Consider the following 17,514-nt stretch of genomic DNA (forward strand, 5'->3'; position numbering starts at 1 on the left):
GCTTCAGACTCCATTCTGGGCTCAGCTCAGGCTTTTCCACCCAGCAGGCAGGCAGGAGACACCAGCTTAGCCGTGCTCTGCCAGGGAAGAGTCTCTCCACTGTGCCACCGCAGTGCCCCCAGAGGAGTCCGTGCCATCAAGCCCTGGCCGGGCGGCTGCCCCCTCTGCTAGGCTCAGGGACGGCCAGCTTGCTTCAGGAGACGGCCAGGTGCAGAAAGAAAAGGCCATGCTCTCTGCAGTTGGAAATTCCCAGTGAAATCTCAGGAGCAGGTCCTGACCGTCTTTGCCAGCTCGGTCTTGGCCTCCCTTCCAGTGGCCAGAAACCCTGTGCACTCAGCCTGGGTGCTCAGCACTTAATCTATGCGCTAAAGAATCTCGTTAAGAGGGGGACCCTGAACTCTACTTGCCTCCCCTGAGGAAACAAGAGAAAGGAAGCAGGGCCCTTCCCGAGATCAGCAGAGGAATCAGCCCCCAGGTGACACTTTGTCAGAGAGGGCTCCATGGGCTTGGTGGAGAGGAGTCAGAGGCAGCCTGCACCCCCATCTCTCTCTGAGCCTGTCTCTGCCCCGCCACCCTCCAGGAGGCTCTCTGCATCTCCGAGGGAACAGGGGTGCCTGGGGAAGGCAGGAACCCAGGAAGGCTGTGAGGTCACCTGACTTTAATGGTAGGAGGGCCCCTAGCCCTAGCCATGGACAGACTCGTTCCTTCCGCCCATCCTTTGGCTGAGCCATGAGTGGACAGGCACGCTGCCTCCCTGCCACCTGCGTTTGTGGGCAGTACCCCACCCTGCTCTCCCAAGACGGACTCTTGGGTTTCCTGGCACCCCTCTGGCCAGGCTTTCCTGGTCCTCACTGGCCCCTGCCTGTGGTCATGCTTCCTTCTTGGGACAGAGTTCCAGGCTTCTATTGCCCTGTCCCCCCAGAACCCTCTCCATGGCACCCCAGCAGAAGAGGGAAACTGCCCTAAATGAACTTTGACTCCTGTGATGTAATTTCTGGGGTTGTAATGTCTGAGGCAGTCCTGGCCTTGTGACCTCGCCTCTTCTTTCTCCAGATGCTCCGGGAAGGACAGGAAGACAGTGTGTTTCTGTCATCCATAGTCCTGGTGACAGAATGGCAATGAATGAGTTCCCTGCATTCATTCCCTTTCACTCCCTGCGTGGAGTTTGCTGTCTCGTCCCTCAAGTAGGTTTGGGGTTTCGGGGGCACAGCCATAGCATGTGGCCAGCCCAAATTGTCCCCAGAACCTCTGGTCCCTCTTTCCCCAGGCTGGGGCTTGCCACGGCATCCCCCACGTCCCACCAGCTCCCCATCACCATCCCTGCCTCTCCCCAAGGTGGGGCCCGAGTCAGCCAGGACCAAGGCTCTGAGGTTGGGCCTTTTGCAGGTGCTCCAGGAATCTAACCGCAGGCTCTGCTCTCTAAGGCCAAACAAGTCAACTCTGGTGGCAGGGAGCTCCCGCAGTCCCCCTCCCCTGACAGGCCCCATCCCCCCACCCTGGAGGGCAGGACTGGGACTGCCAGCCCTGCCAGCCTGAGTGTTCCCAGGGTTCTTAGAGATTACTTCCCTTCACTGGCTCAGTTTTCACTTCTGTCTAATGGGCATAATAATTTCGGCCCTTGTGACCTCAAGGGGAGGATTTTAGTGCTCAGATGATCTCAGCGCTCTGAAAAGATAAATCAACACCCGGCATTTTTGTCAGCATTCATGTGGAAGACGTGGTGGCACGTGGCCTAAACCTGAGCCCCACCTTTGGCCAGGCTGCTCATGCTGTGGGGCAGGGGTCACTGGCCCAAATTTCCCTAGGCTGCCTGGTGGTCCAGGGTGCCAGCAGGGTACTAAGGAGGGAGGGAGGGAAAGAGTGCTGGGCAGGGACCAGGGGCCGCAGGGCTGCCTATAGGTTGCCTCTGGGGCTGGTTGGCTGGGATGGTTTTTGAGCCCCAGTATCAGAGCCAGCTTGTGTCTGGAGGTTGTGTCACAGCCTTTGGTTCTAACTGAGCTGGACCTGAACCCTGCTTTGCCTATACTCACTGCTCCACCTTGACCAAACCCCTCAACCTCTTGGTACCTCAGCGTCCTCATCTGGAAAATGGTAGTCACCATGCCAAGCCCTAGATCTCGGGTTAAAATGAGGTTAACCAATTCTGTAAGTTAACGGCCAGTAGTTGGGGTTAGTTTTACTTTTCCATTTGGAAGCTGAGCTCCCAGGCCAGGCTTGGATGCTCTTGGTTTGCAGAAGGAGGCAGAGGCCCAGAGCCAATCCCCAGAGATTCAGTACAGCAGAGCCTCCCGGTCCTCACCGAGCCCATCAGGCGACTCCGGCCAAGGCAGAGATGTGCTGGACACCGGCCCCAAGCACCCTGTCGCTGGGACAAGAGCATCCCCAGGGCAAGGCCAGGCCAACCTGAGCTGGGTGCAGGGGAAGCCTGTTCAGGAGGCTGGAGTCTGAGGTGAGAGCCAGAGCCATTTCACGGCTGGTCTCTTCAGCCAAAGGGCCCTGCTGGGGATCTGAGGCTGCTGGGGAAGAGGAGGGAAGGCCAGGTTCTGGGGAGGCCCCACATGGCCTTCCACTCTGGCCTCTGTCAGGCCAGGCTGGTTCAGCTCTGCTTCCTGACGTTAAGGACGAAAGGTGTCCTGAGCAGCTGAAGAGTGAAACCCTCAGAAGCTTCCCTGCGAGCACACGTTGCAGCAGGGCTTCTGGTTCCCGGGGCCCAACGTGCCAGGGTCTCGGGCTCCGCACCTGCTCCCTCCTGTCGCCTTCCCGCGCTATGGCCGGTGGCCTAGGGGGTGCAGGTGGCCGGAAGCCACAGGAAGCCCAGAAGTCTTGTGCTGTGTTGTACTGTCTGCGCAGGGACCCTGAGTTCACACGCACACGCACACACACACAGGCACACGCACACAGCCCGCTCCACAGTCGCGCCGCCCCACCAGCTCCTGTAGACGGGGAGCCTCACTCTGTTTGGCAAGAACGTCTTGTTGGCCATTTGACGACCTAGTGCTGTGGGTTTTATCCTGCCTTCGCTCCCTCATCCCTGCCCAGTTCTGCCTGAGGTCTGCACTCCCTGGTGGGAGAGCGGAGTGGGAGGGAGGAGGGAGCTCTGCAGGCTCACTGTGTGGGGTACCCCTAGTCCACCGGCCTCCTTCCTGGGCTGGCACAGCCCCAGCTCACACCACCTGCCCTCAGGCTCAGACACCTGCGAGAAGGTGAAGGGCGGGCTCCCTGGGCTCTGGCTCAGGACTTTTGGAAAGCCTCGGGCTTACCTGTGGGTTCCTGAAGGCCTCAGCTCCCTGATGTGGAAGGGAAGCCTCCTGTCAGCCTGTCATAGACTCGGATCAGAACAATAGTGCAGCACCGTTCGCTTAATTTAGCTCCAAAATCATTGGTCTGAAAGACTCCCCATGTCTGGAAGGTGCAGCGGAGTCCAGCCTTCCCCTTGCCCAGTGGGCCAGCACCCCCTCCCCTCAGCTCTGCCTTCTGCCCAGAGAGGAGAGCTGCTGCCATGGCGCCCCCTCTCACTGCCCATCACAGGGTGTTCACTTTGAGCACCCCAAGTCCAGGCTCCTGACCTAGCCCTGAGGGCCTACCTGTGCTCCAGAGTGAGCAGAGCCTCTGGAGGCCCAGAACCTGAAACCAGCCCAGCATGGGAGCTGGCAAGGGAGCCCCCCAGGAGGTGATGTGCTTCCTTCTCAAACCAGTGTTTATCTTTGAGCCTGGCCATGGCCCCCCAAGGACAGACAACCCCCACCACAGCCAAGAGGCCCACTGGTTGGGGGAGAAGGGGCAGGAGGAAGGGAGGCATGGGCACAGCCACCTCTGTTGCCCCAGAAGCCCCCCACCTAGCTGGGCTCCAGGTGAGTGTGTGGGCTCTGGCAGCAGGGGCTCTTCCTGTGAAAGCCTAGGAGAGCTGGTCAACCAGGTGTTGGGCGGGGTCTAGGAGGATTTGCGCCCTGCTCCACGAGGGAGGTGGTGATCTGTGGGCTCTGTTCTCAGCCTGGAGAAGACGCCTCATTCCCAGTCAGGTTGGACAGGTTGAGGCTGACACACCTGGGAGAACCTGGCATCCAGAGAGGGCCTGAGCTCCTGAGCTTGGGCTGGAATGTGGGCCTCCCCCGCAGGGTGTGTCAGCCCCCGGGGTGGGTGAGGATCTCAGAGGGGGCCCCACCCCAGGCTCCTCCCTGCAGCCCCAGGGTCCCCACGCTGAGGGCTCCTGGGACCAGGAGGCTCCAGCAGCCTCCAGCTGATTCCCTGCTTCCCAGCTGGAAAGGCTGTTACAGAATCCCAGGAATGTGCCCCAAAATAACTTCTATAAATACTTGAGAGTAGGGATAGGGAGGGAGCTGTCGGCTGGCCTGCAGCTGGCCTACAGCAAGGGGCTGCTTCCCAGGGCAGGCCTGCCCCCAGAAGAAGACAAGACAGACGCAGCCAACACCTTCCCACTGCTGCTTCCCTCTGGGGGACGGTGTTGGGCACTGAATTCATGAGGTGACATGGTGTACAGTAGCGGTTCTGAAAAAGGAAGGCAGGGGGCCTTCTCCTTCCTCCCCATCCCAGGCCGCAGAGAGCCACGTCTTCCAACAGGGAGGGTCCCCCTCAGGCTGCGTGTCCTGTGGCCCTAAGCCGGTTGGTAAGCGTGCACGTGTCTGTGTGCCTGGCTTGGGACCCAGGACCCCCCCGCCCCCCCTCCCCAGCTCTGTAGAGCTGACTCCCGTGGGGAATAGCAAAGCAGGCAGGAGCCGAAGACCCTGTCCCTCTCAGCCCGGGAAGGGACAGGACAGGGATCGCACACCAGAGCCCACAGTAAGGGAGCACAACCTCAAGGGGATGGTGTAGCCGGGAGGTGCGATCCTGGGGGGCTTCCTGGGTGGGGAGCAGGTCCTGGGTCGTTGAGATGAGACCAGATGCTCTCCCCTCCCCAAGATCCAGGAAGGGAGGGAAGGAGGGATGGATGAAGTTGGGAACTTCTGGGGCCTTCCGCCACAGCCCTGCCCTCCCTGAGTGGCGGTAACCTCGCCCCCTCTCAAAGGTGCATTGCTCAACTGCCATGAGCAACTTGCACATCACTTTCCAGCTGCTGCGGCTGGCAGCATGGCTGTGGCATCTCCCAGGTGAGGGTCAGAGGCTGAGTCACCAGCAGGTCTGGTTTCTCTTGGCTCAGGGTGCCCCATGGCCAGAGTAGGGCAGAGTCATCAGGGACGTTTGGATGGAACCGCGTTTCCACCATGTCCCTGGAGACCTATTTTGTGGGCCGCTGGGGTGGGGGCGCCGGGGGAGGGGGTGATGGCAGGCCCTTGGCAGAGCGCCCGGCGGGCGCAGAGTAGGTGAGACCTCCCGTCTTCCCGAGGCGGGCCCTGCCCAGTTGTCAGGCAGCAAACAGCTCCGAGTTGCTACCAAACACGAACAGACTGGTGTGTCAGGCAGGTGGCAGCAGATCCTGTTACAGGCTCCGGGCTTTGGGGCCCCAGCCTGACCCCAGCCCGGTGTCTCCTTTCAGGCTCTGAGGTCAGCACCCCAGGGTATGGGGGACATGATCCAACCCCACCCCGGGCCCCAGTCTTGGCCCACAGAGGGAGCCTTGCCCTCTGGAGAGGGCAGCTCCTCCCACTCCTCCCTCCGACAGGACCCTCTGCTCATCCTGGGGACGGTCCCTTTGCTGTCTGCCCACCAGGTGCCCTGACTACACGATTCCACGTCATCCCTGCAGACTCTGCAGCAGTGCCCCCCAGGAGGTAGCATTCCGTTCCCTGTTTTACAGATGAGGAAACCACAGCTCAGAGAAAACGGGCCACTTGCCCACGGTTCCTGCGGCGTCAGTAGCAAAGCTGGGATTCCAGCCCAGCCAAGGTCTCCTGGAGCCCCCAGCCCTGAGCCCCCAGCCCTGGAGCCCTGGCTTTTCTCTCCATGTGAAACATGCAGAGGAGCCTACTGCAAAGCTTCCTGAGAGTAAAACCAGCAGACACACACACACACACACCACACACCGCTCAGCCTGCGGACACATCTGGCCCCTCCCAGACACGCACACTCTCCTCGAGATCAGGGGTTTTCGAACTGCTTGAGTGGTGGGGCTCCCTTTGCAAACAGGCTGTCCTGGGGAGCTCGGAGCTCGTACAGAACCATACTGGGGCCCCGCCCGTCCCCGGGGGACCCTGCCGGCCTCCCCATCTGTCCCCCGCTGCTCCTGCACTCACGCAGCCCAAACCTTCCATTTTTGGTGCTTAACTTTGGTGTGTAGCGGCCTGTGGTCCCGCCCGCCTTCCCTCCTCCCTGTGGGCCCCGGTGCATGGGGAGCTGCCCAGGGTGCAGCTCCAGGGCCTTGCGGGCAGCCCCGTGGCCTGGGCCCTGCTGGCCAGGCTGGACACTGCACCCCGGTCCTGGGCAGCCCTGGGTCCACGCTCCCCTGCCCTGCACCCCCTCCGGCTCCCTTGCATGGCTTGGCCCTGGCCGCCCGAAGACGGCGCCCCCTTCCTTTCCTGCCCGGACCCAGGACCCCTGGCCGCCACCTCCGGAGAGGGTGAGGCTTTTCCTAGCGCTTCCTGAGCGCCAGCTCTCGCCCTCGCCTAGCTGGTCGTGTTCCAGGCTCTCCGAGGACTTTATGAAATGAGCGGGCATGTGCACCTTCCCCAGTGGGTCGCCATAGCAACAGAGGGCCCAAGTCCCAGGAGCGTGGTGAGGAGGAAAATGTTCCAGCTAAAAATGTACAGGGCCGTCAGTGGGCGGGCACCGGGAGGCTCCTCTCCCGCACCCCAGCCCCTGCCCGTCCAGAAAGGTGGTGTTAGGCTCTACCTCGAATCTTTGAATGAGAGGGGCCCCCCTCCCCCATGCAGCCACCCCATGCCTCCTTTCAGGGCCAGAACACAGATCAGTGGGATGGAGCCAAGCAGCCTTTCTGGGACGGGAGGCCGAAGGGGGGGGTCCTGGTCCCCCACCTCACTCACCACCCTGTCCTCCCACCTCCCTGCACTCTCCTCAATACGAGTAGAAGAGGATGTAGAAGGGACACAGTCCCAATTTCACTTCCCAGGCTTTTGTGATGATTCCTGTCACCTCCTCTCCCTGCCAGCAGGGCTGTTAGAGACCAACAGCAGCACCAGGCTTCCCAGCCACCCCTGACCCCTCTTACCAAGGCCGTCCTTCTGCCCAGCACCCGCCCTCCTGGGACCCTCGCCAGCCAGGCCAGGCTGGGATGGGCGGTGGGTGCCAGGACCCCGATGTCCCCAGGAAGAGCGTGGCTGAGGCAGGCCAGGGAGCCGCCCCCACCTCCCTGGGGACAAGGGCCGCTCCACGGCAGGGTGGCCAGGCCTCTGGGTAACAGACTGTCTCGCTGAGAGCTCAGGCATGTCAGGCATTGTTCCAGCGCTTTCCCCAATGCTAACTCCTGTAACCGTGACAGCCCTGCAGGTGGGCACTGGGCCCTTCCCACTTACAGCTGAGGAAAGTGAAGGCCAGAGGGGACTTGCCAGGAGTGCGCCCCCCCCTCCAGCTGTAATGGGATCCGCTACTTGCCAGCCCGTCCTTGGGGCCAGGAGGGACAGAGCTCTCCCCATGGGGGAGCCGGGACGGGGAGGCTGGGCGGGAAGGGGGGTGCCAGGACACCCGCAGTGACCTCGCCCGTGCTCTCCCTGCAGGGTCTGATGCTGAGCCGGCTGGGCCACAAGAGTCTGGCCCAGAAGGTGCTGCGGGACGCCGTGGAGAGGCAGAGCACGTGCCACGAGGCGTGGCAGGGCCTCGGCGAGGTGCTGCAGGCCCAGGGCCAGAGCGAGGCCGCCGTCGACTGCTTCCTCACCGCCCTGGAGCTGGAGGCCAGCAGCCCCGTGCTGCCCTTCTCCATCATCCCCAGAGAGCTGTGACGGCTGGGGGGGACGGGCTACCCCCCCAGGGCGGGGCTCAGGGAAATACACGCCTAGGGAACACTTCTGGGCCAGGTCTCCTCGCCTCCCCGCTCCAGCCCTGCTTTCCCTCCTGGGGCTGCTGGGGGGGGGGGGGGGGGGGGGGGGGCAGATTTGCATCAAAAGCAAATGCCTTGCTCCCTGGGATTCAGACAGACATGGTGGCATTTATGAGTAAGGAAGAGGCTGGGAAGCCACAGCAGCCTGGGAACATCTGCCCCGGAGGGTCTGTGCCTCCTCGTAACCACCCCCCAGCGTCTAGAACCCCCCATTCGACACCTGCCACTCTCCACATCCCCCACCCTGGGATCCCGGTGACTGCACAGGTGCTAGCCTAGAACTTCAGCTCCCTGTTCTCCCACACCAAAGATGAACCCCACCAACTGCCCTCTGACTAGGTCATGAGGGTTTTCCCCACTTCCTAACCCAGTGCCTCGGGAGACGGTCTGCTTGAACCCCAAGTGACCTCGAGTCATGGTGACCAGACTCGTTCCCTGGGGGTGTGGGTGGGGGAGCGTCCCAGTGTACTTCACCTCCACGTGCGCCTCTGTAGCGGGTGAGCCCCAGGGCCCTGGTCTCAGCCCCAGCCTCAGGACAGGGTTTCAGATAACTCTCAGGTCTTGCCCAGGGCCATCAGGGCTGGAAGATTCTGCTGGCAAATGGGAAGAGCGTGAGATCTCTGGGTGTCCCCCCCCCCCAGGTTTGGGCTATTGGGGGATGCCCCTCTGCCCGTGGAGCTCCACTGCTCTTCCCCTCTGCTGCCAAGTGCCTTTTGGGCCTCTGGTGCCTGGCCCAAACTCCTCTCCCATCTCTGCCATGCTCACCTTTCTGGAAACCTGCCCCTGCCCAAGTGGTCTCCTTAGGCCTAGGCCGTAGACCCCAGGGTACGAACATGGCAGCTGGACCCGTTCTTCCTCACACCTTGCATCAACATACCCCTTCAGGCCTCATGTTTCTGGGCAATGGGTACCATGCAGAACCCTCTGGGGATAATAATATGGAGATGGGTGTCTCCAGGGCTGACCCCAGCACCTCTCACCACCCACAGCCCGTTTCTGCATCAGGCCATTCAGTTCCCCCTGCCTGAGGTCCAGTGGGGACTGGACACCAGAGGAGGGGACGGAGCGTCAGCAGGGGGCCGGGGGCTGGTGGGTGGGTATCTTCCCTGCTGGTTCCCCCAGCCCTGCTGGGATACTCCCCAAGAAGTTATTCCCCGTCCCTGGGGGTTGGGGGGGGAGTGCTCATCAGGGAATTCCTTTTCTATCTGCACTTTGGGTTTTAGTTTTAAAGCTCCATCTGGTACGGCTGTCTCCTCTTAGGGTGTGTGGAAAGACTGGGCGAGGGCTGCCCTAGCTCCTCATTGCCCAGTCTGCTCCTCGGGGGCGGGGGTGGGTGGGTGGGTGGCCTCTGGAGATCCCCCGCCCCGGCCACACTGGCTCAGCACTGCACACCCCTGGGTGCCTCCCCCCGAGAGGGCCTGCCCCCTCCTGGCCCTCCCACACGGCGACCGGCACTGCAGAGGACGCCAGATCCCTCGCTCTGCCGAAGGATCTCTGTCTCCATGTGTGTATAAATAGAGGTATAGAGATATATATATGATAGAGATCTATTTTTATTCTGAAATTCTGTGAGAAAAAAATAAAACTGAATGAGAAGAGCAAATGCTACTGATTTGCCTCGGGGTGCCCAAGACTGGTAGTCAGTTGGTAATAGGCAGGGCCCCAAGTGCATTTCGGCTTGCAGCGTTCCTCTGGGGGAAGCCTCGGAGGGCTGGGCCACCTTGCTGGCGGTTTGAAATAAAGGTCTTGAATAAAGAGACGTTTGAGAGGGATACAGCGTGTTCATTCCATCCAACGGGGACCCCCGAATGGGCCCTGAATGCCTAGTGAGGAGGGAGTGTTGCAGGAGGAGAGGCCTGAGCAGTCACCCCAGCAGGTCACACAAACGGGGGTCGGGGCCCAGGAAGAGACTGCTTGGAGCAGGGGAGAGCCAAGAGGGCCAGGCAGGCCCCGAAGCTTGGGTGGGGGTGGACGGAGGCAGAGGGGCCAGGCAGGCTGCTGGAGCTCAGGTGGGCCTGAGCCCCCTGCTGCCTCTAGTGCCCCGCGGGGGGAGGCCAGGGCCAGACCCATGACCTGAACGGAGCATGTCCTGCGGGCGCTGCTGGTGGAGCATCTTCAGCCCGTGGGGAGAAGCACCAGGAGACAGCCGCGTGGTGAGGATCCCGGCCACACGCGTCCTCAGCAGCTGCCTGCGCTGTGCCCTCCACACCAACACGCTCCTGAACAGGTCACACCCGTTCGGCACACTACATGTAACACAAACGTGCGACAAAGTTTTGAAGGATGACTGAAGTTTGCGTAGAAGCTCTGTTTTCTTCATGTGCCCCACGGGATCGTGGGGTGCGCCCCCAGGACTGCAGCCACCCCCGTGGAGAGCTGCCCTAGAGGCTGCCCCCAGAGCTTGGCCTGGCCTACACGAGAACGCCCCACTCCGGTGGCCTCACAGAGGTCTGGCCTCCTCCACCCACCCTCGGCCCAGGGGATGGTCCTGCTGCTCCTGAGAGGAAGGGCCTTTTGGGGAGCTGCTGGGTGCCCAGCTTCTTTCACTGTGATACTTTTTGGAAAACACAGTGATTTAACCATCAGTATCAAATGACTTCTTTCACACCCTCACCCCCAGCACCAGGACCCAAGCTTGCAGTGACAATTAAAGACTGCCTGAGGTCAGAGGTGGTGTCCCTTGTCTGCCAGCCCTGGAGAAAGGTCTAGAAAGCTCATCCTACAAAGAAGAGCAGGGAGGGAGGGGAGGCCTTCCTACTCCTGATGCCAGCTGACCTCAGTTGGTCAGATGTAGGAGAGCCGGGCAGTAGGGGAGACCCAGGCCGCTTCCTGACCCCCAGTTCCCATCTGCAGACCCCTTGTTCGTACACACACCCTGTGTCCCATCCACGGTGCCAGAACAAGGGCTGGAGTCGGGACCTCCGGCACCCGTGGCACACTCTGGGACACAGCCCCTCAGTATTAATAGTGTTTATCTACAGGCATAAATATGAATGGAATTTCAGCCACCAACACCCAGACTCCTTTCCGATAGCAAAGTCCTCATTGTTGCGTTCGCTCCCCCCACTGGGCGCTCGGATGTCATCACCATGCAAATATTTCTCGGCCTTGGGAAGCTTCCAAGGAAACAAACCTCCCCCAGCCCATGCTGCCAGGCTTGATGGCAGCCCATCATCAGGGAGCCTCACACACAAGTGGCGTGTGGGGCCACCCCCGTGCTGCTGATCCTAGGACTGCGGAGGCCAGGAAGACCGCCATGGGGACAGCATCCTGCTCCCTGTCCCCTGCCAGCAGGTCCTTGGAATTTTTATCAGACTCTTCCAGTCGCGAGGGACAGAGAGCCCTGGAGGTAGCAGCAGGAGAGAGACCAGGGGGCCGTCTCCGGGCCCTAGTGCGGGAACTGCCTGCACAGACCTGAGGCCACAATCCGGCGTCTAGGACGGAGGCGGCACCCAGCCCGGGTCCAGAGGCACAACTCCACTAACTGCCCATCTCTGGGAATGAAGGTGGCAGCCACTAGGACTATTCAATGTATATACACCTGTCGTCGCTCCCTTGATGGTCAACCACCCTGGGAGGTGGCTTTTGTCCGCATGAAAGGGGGAGAGGTTATGGTGCCTGGGAACCTAGGCCCTGGCCTCAGACCCCGCCTTCCTCCCACCGCCTCCCCTCTGAGGACTCGGCACGGCACCAGCTCACTGGACCTTGAGAGAGAGCCACAGAAGTGCCACCACCGCAGCAGAGGGATGGCCCCTCTGGGATCCATGGAAATGTGCATCGCTGGGGGTCCTCCACCGCAGGGTCACGGGGGACCATGCGCAGGCCCCAGGGGCTGGAAGCCGGCTTCGGGGAGGAGGAATGAGTGATGCCCGGTGCTGCCTGCTGCTCTCGCCCCTTCTGAGGCCGGAGAGGACACTCCTTAAGCGGAGGTCACTCAAAAGGTTGGAAGGTCCCCAACTAGCAAGGGGGTTCAGAAGATGCCAGGCAGCCCGGAAACGTGACAGGCTCACCTCAGGAGCTGCGTGCTGGGCCACGTGATGCCACTGCCCTCCTGCCAGCTGCCTGCACCACGGGTGGGCTCCTCCTCCGTGGACTGGCCCACAGCCTGTGACATGGCAGGGGGTCCCAGACTGGTGCTGGCTGTCACAGTTCTCCTGTTCTCACTCACTCTCTCCCACTCTTATTCTCTTCCTCCCTGTCACTGTGGACTTCTCTCAAAACCATGTACTGTCACTTACTTTTTTCTGAACCATCTGAGCATCGGTTGCCTACATCATGCGCCATCAGTGAGCTTGCGAAGGAAGAAGGCCACTGTCTTACGTAAGCACCGCACGGTGAACAAATGAGATTTAACACTGACACGCTCTTTTACCCCAATCCCAGCCATATGCCAGTTTGTCACTCGTGTCCTGTGTAGCATTGTTTTTGTCCAGCCCAGAACCATATACTACACTTGGTTGTCATGTCTCCTTAGTTTCCGTTTGCCTCTCTTTGCCCTTCGTGGCACTGCCGCTGCGAACGCCTGCAGAGGGTCTGGCCGCTGCCCTACGACTGTGGGGTCGAGGAAGGGAGAAGCAGTTGGTGGGGTGGCGGTAGCTGAAAAGACCGAAGCCACGGGGCTGAGAGAACTGTCCCTCACCCCTTCTGTTGGCCTTTGATGGCTTCTATGTAACCTTCTGTCCTCTCTCCTCTCCTGGACAGGAGGTACGTGTCCTCCTCCTCCGGCCCCATGGGGCCCAGCACAGCGTGAAGCCGCTGGCACGGGCAGCGCTCTTGATCAGATGCCTTTCTGATATTTGACCAAAAATTGTAGAGTGAGAAGCCGCCGTGGCTCTGATTTCAGGTAAATTAAAGCCTAAGGGGGCGGGCACTTGGGTGGCTCAGTGGTTGAGCACCTGCCTTTGGCTCAGGTCATGATCCAGGGTCCTGGGATCGAGTCCCGCATTGCTTGCCCATGTCTCTGCCTCTCTGTGTGTGTGTCTCTCATGAATAAATAAATAAATAAATAAAATATTTAGAACAATAATAATAAAAAAGAGGGCGCTTTTAAAATCCCAGAATAATGTGGCCACTGGAGATTTTATCTGCGGCTATAAGTACCATTTGTGAAACATTAGGGGAGATCCCCCCTCTGCCCAACCCCACTTCTCTTTATGCAATTTTTAACACAGTTGCCTCTTAAGTGATCTAGAGAGAGCTGGTTTATAATGTCTAACACCTGCAACCTTAAGACCAACCCTCCAGGAATGATTTCTAAATCAGTACTCAGTTTACCTCCTCTTTTTCAAAACTTATTTCATCAGATGATTTCTGTCCGCACACAATGCCAGCAACGACTCAGGCTATTCAGGCTAATAGCCATTCCCTAAATAATTCTTCATGGTCCAAAATAATCCAAGGAGCTTCCATAACATATTTTATATAAGGCTTGTCCATTCCCTAAAGGATAATTGTGTACCTTGGAGCACATACAGTATTCAGAGCATCTACTATATGCTAACACTGTGCCAGGCACTGGGAAATTCACCGATGCCCCAGTAGGCCCCAACTCTATGATCCTGGAGCCCACAGTACAACTTTGGCCTCAGGCCAGCATTGGGGACTGCCGGGGCATTTATGAGAAGCACCCAACCCACCTCAGGAAGATGAGGGGGAGGGTGCTTGGCGTTAGCACGCCAAGGGTAGGGTGGGGGAAGTATTTCTGGCAGAAGGATACCTCACTCCCTACCCAGCTACAGGTTAGATAGAGTGAAGGTATGAATAATGCCCCCACCACCAAAGGTGTCCATGTCCTAATCCCCAGGACCTGTGAATACATTCTCCTACATGGTTTTTAAAGATTTTCTTTTTAAAGTTTATTTATTTAAGTGACCTCTACACCCAACATGGGGCTTGAACTCATGGCCCTAAGATCAAGAGCTGCATGTTCTATTGACTGAGCCAGCCAGGCACCCTGTTGGCCTATGTGGTAAAGGGAGTTTGCAAACATGATTATTAAGACTCCTGAGAAGGGGAGAATTTCTGGATCGGGTGAACCCAATATAATCACAAGGATCCTCACAAGAGGAAAGCAGGAGGGTCAGAGTCAGGAGTAGGCGTGCTGGGAACAGGAGTGATTTGAAGGAAGAAGCCATGAGCAGAGGAAGGTGGGTGGTTTCTAGAAGCTGAAAAAGACAAGGAGACAGTCCCCCCCCCCCCCGCCCCACCCAGAGCCTCTCAAAGGAGGCTCCTTCTGGAACCAACCCTTGAGCCCAGTGAGAACTCTAAGACGGTAAGTCTGTGTTGTTGGAAGCAACAAAGTCTGTAGGAAAAGTCCCAGGAAACTAATGCAGACAGTTTGGTTAAAGCCACCCCAGGTACAGGGATGGGCACATGGGCTCAGGGGTACTCTGCAGTCGGGCTCCCATGTCCAGCCTGGGAGGGGGTGGGGATTAGAAGCCTAAACAGGCATGCCCCTGCCTGGGTAACACCTTTTTCTGGTGCTGATTAGGCCAATAGTGTGGTTAACAAGGCCATGAGGAGTGCCCCCTGGGAGATGATTCTCCTCGTGTCCACCTCCAGGCCTCCCCTATCTCAGTGTCCCATCTCGCTCCCGCCCTTGCTTCCCTGATCTCCTAGCCTCTGTGGGTGCAGACTTGGCTCCTCCTGCCATCCAGGGTTGTCTCTTCTCTAGGGAGGCTGCAGATAAGGCCAACCAGGCTCTGCGTCTCTGGTGCTGGTCCCCGCAAGCCCACCCCATCCCTGCAGCCCTGAACCTAGAGCCCAGGCCCTGGCCTTTGGGCCCTGCTGGGTCTGCATGCCTGCAGCTGTGTCCTGGGGCAAAACCAAAGGTCTGTGAGAAGCCTGGTAAAGAGTCAGCCTGGTGACAAGTGCCCGGGTTCAAGGCTCCTATGATCCTTTCTACCCAGAATAACCTCTACCTAATGACACTCCAGGTTCTAGCTTCACCCGGACAAACCAGCCCTGTGCCGTTCTCTTCCCTCCAGCCTCAGCCAGATGCTAGCATAGGTCGATCTCTTCTTTGTAGCTGGAAAGTGACCCTAGCACACGGGCCCTGCCTTCCTCTTTAACCTCTAGGGCTAGGCAAACTGCCTTGTCCCATACAGAATTATTGGTGATTGGTGCCATCATACCATCTTAGCAGTAGCCCTCAACCTTGGCCGCTCATCAGAGTCACCTGAGGTGGGGTGAGGGCAGTGTTTAAAAAAAAAAAAAATTACTGGGTCTGAGCCCTACCCCCAGAGAGTTTAATGTGATCTGTCTGGGAGCTGCCCGGCACCGAGATTTTTTAAAGGTTCCCCAGGGGATTCTAAAATGCAGCTTAGAACCACTGATTCTGAACTTGGAGATTTTGAACTCTGTTTTCAAGGAAGTAGGGCTTTCAAAACTCAGGCCTGGGGACCTGAGTCTGGGCAGCCCTGCTGCAGGGAGGTCAGCGGCATCCAGCAGGTAGGAGATGATGCTGGAGGCAGGGCCTGGCTCCCAAGCAACCTGTGGCCCTTGGCTTCCAGGTCTGTAAGATGTCCCCCATAGGTCCAGCGAGCCAGGGTGGGAGAGGGTGAGGAAGAAGGGAAAGAGAGCAGAGGGAGGAGGAGGACAAGCTGTCCCCACCAGCGCTGTGACTTCTGACATGCTGTGACTTAATGGAGAGAGAATCTCACATGAAAACAGCAGAAGATATTTGCAGCCAAGAAGAGCCATGCCGTCTGGTTGACACCAGATTCAGAGGGCAGTTGGGGGTGGCTGGGTGGGACGGGAGAGGGACAGAGGAGGGTCGGGCAAGCCAGGACAGAGGCCTCGAGAAGCAGTGTCACAGCAGTCCATGGGGGACGGAGGTAGCGGGGACTCAGGATAAACACCATGGTCCCTTCCAACTGCGGCGCTCCATGACTTTTCTAAGCGCTTCTGGACATGTCATTTGATGCACATAACAGCCCTCACTGCTAGGTGTTAATATCCCAATCTCAGAGCTCAAGCCCAAAGTCAACCCAGGTCTGTCCAGTCTCTCTCTCTTGCAAAGGACAGGAGGCAGCCCTGTTCTCCAAATACTGTCTCAGTTTTGAGCTTGTGGCAGGAGAAAGCCAACCAGAATTTCTCTGGTCTCTTTGGGAAAGCCTGTCCCTATTTGTAGGAAATACTATAAAAAATACTGGAACACGCCAAATCAATCATTGCTCTTCTCACCGCCTCGTTCCTGCCGGGCCCTCAGCTAATATCCGTGGGCAGAGTCACTGTGCCATCCCCCCAAATCACCATGGAGGGCAAGAGCTGTAAGGAAGGCCGGGCTGAGGTAGCTCCAGCTCCAGCTCCAGACAGACAGACAGAGTCATGGGGGCCAAAGGCAAAGCTTGGCGAATGGAAACGCAACACAGGGGTGTCGGGATGGCCCTGCAGAATGTTCTCCACTGGTTTTACCTCCAGGGGAAGTCTCTGTAAGCCTCTCCAGTCCCTTCCTGCAGGCAGGTGAAGACATCCTCCCCTCCTTATTCCCAAAGGGTCTTCACTCCTTTCTAGAATCCAAGGAACTGCGCTCCACCCCAATGACACCCACGCCACACAACTGGGGACTGGGGTCCCCGACCCTCTTGGCCACAGCAGGGGGCCCGGGGTGGACACCTAATCCAAGCTGGCCAACTGGAGCCTCTCCCCTGGGAATCTGATGCTGGAAACAAGAGGGGCTGCTTCCACCCTTTCAGGGTGTTGGCTGGGGAAATGACGTGAGGAGAGGCTGAGTGGCCCCGGTAGATCCGGTAGATCCGGTAGGGTGAAGAGGCAGTGAAGGCTGGCCTCTGAGCGGGAGACGGGAGACGCAGGCCTGAGAGGGAGGCCTTCCTGCCGGCTGGCTCGCACTCTCGTCAGGGAAGTGCCCCTACACACTCACGACACAATCTCCCTCTCCCCTTGCTGGTACGAGAGGCTCCTCTAGCTTTCCATCCACCAGGCCTCAGACAGACAGGACCCCCTTGCTTTCCTTGTATTTATGGGGCACCTGGGTAGCTTAGCGGTTGAGCAACCACCTTTGGCTCAGGGCGTGATCCCGGGATCCCCATGGATTCCCACATCACACTCCCTGCAGGGAGCCTGCTTCTCCCTGTGTTTCTGTGTTTCTGCCTCTCTATCTCTCTGCGTCTCTCATAAATAAATAAATAAAACCTTTCAAATATATATATAGGGCAGCGGTTTATAGGCTCAGCAGCTTAGTGCTGCCTTCAGCCCGGAGTGTAATCCTGGAGTTCTGGGATCGAGTCCTGCATTGGGATCCCTGCAGGGAGCCTGCTTCTCCCTCTGCCTGTGTCTCCGCCTCTCTCTCTCTCTGTGTGTCTCTCATGAATAAATAAATAAAATCTTTTTTTAAAAAGTAAAAATAAAATTTATATATATATATATATATGCATTTATATTTGTTTTTTTAAGTTAGTTTTTTTTTATTATTAAAAAAAAAAGATCCCCTCCATTTATTAATGACTCTGGAATCTGTCCAACCAGATATCCACTGTCGTTCATGGGGGTCTGTCTAGCTGGGGCTCCCTGAGCAGGTCTTCTGGCATCTAGGGCTACAGGTGCCCCCA

General features: G+C 58.5%; 1 protein-coding gene across 1 annotated transcript in view; it reads left to right on the forward strand.

The window, feature by feature from the left end:
- TTC7A (tetratricopeptide repeat domain 7A) overlaps positions 1 to 9,717 on the forward strand; it is a 110,704-nt gene extending 100,987 nt beyond the window's left edge. The window contains exon 20 of the mRNA XM_055327989.1: positions 7,626 to 9,717. Within this exon, the coding sequence (XP_055183964.1) occupies positions 7,626 to 7,847 (222 nt within the window). The 3' untranslated portion in view covers positions 7,848 to 9,717. The remainder of the gene's footprint in view (positions 1 to 7,625) is intronic.
- The last annotated feature ends 7,797 nt before the right edge of the window (positions 9,718 to 17,514 follow it).

The sequence above is a fragment of the Nyctereutes procyonoides genome, unplaced genomic scaffold (genome assembly GCF_905146905.1).
Source record: "Nyctereutes procyonoides isolate TBG_1078 unplaced genomic scaffold, NYPRO_anot_genome, whole genome shotgun sequence".
Classification (NCBI taxonomy): Eukaryota; Metazoa; Chordata; class Mammalia; order Carnivora; family Canidae; genus Nyctereutes; species Nyctereutes procyonoides.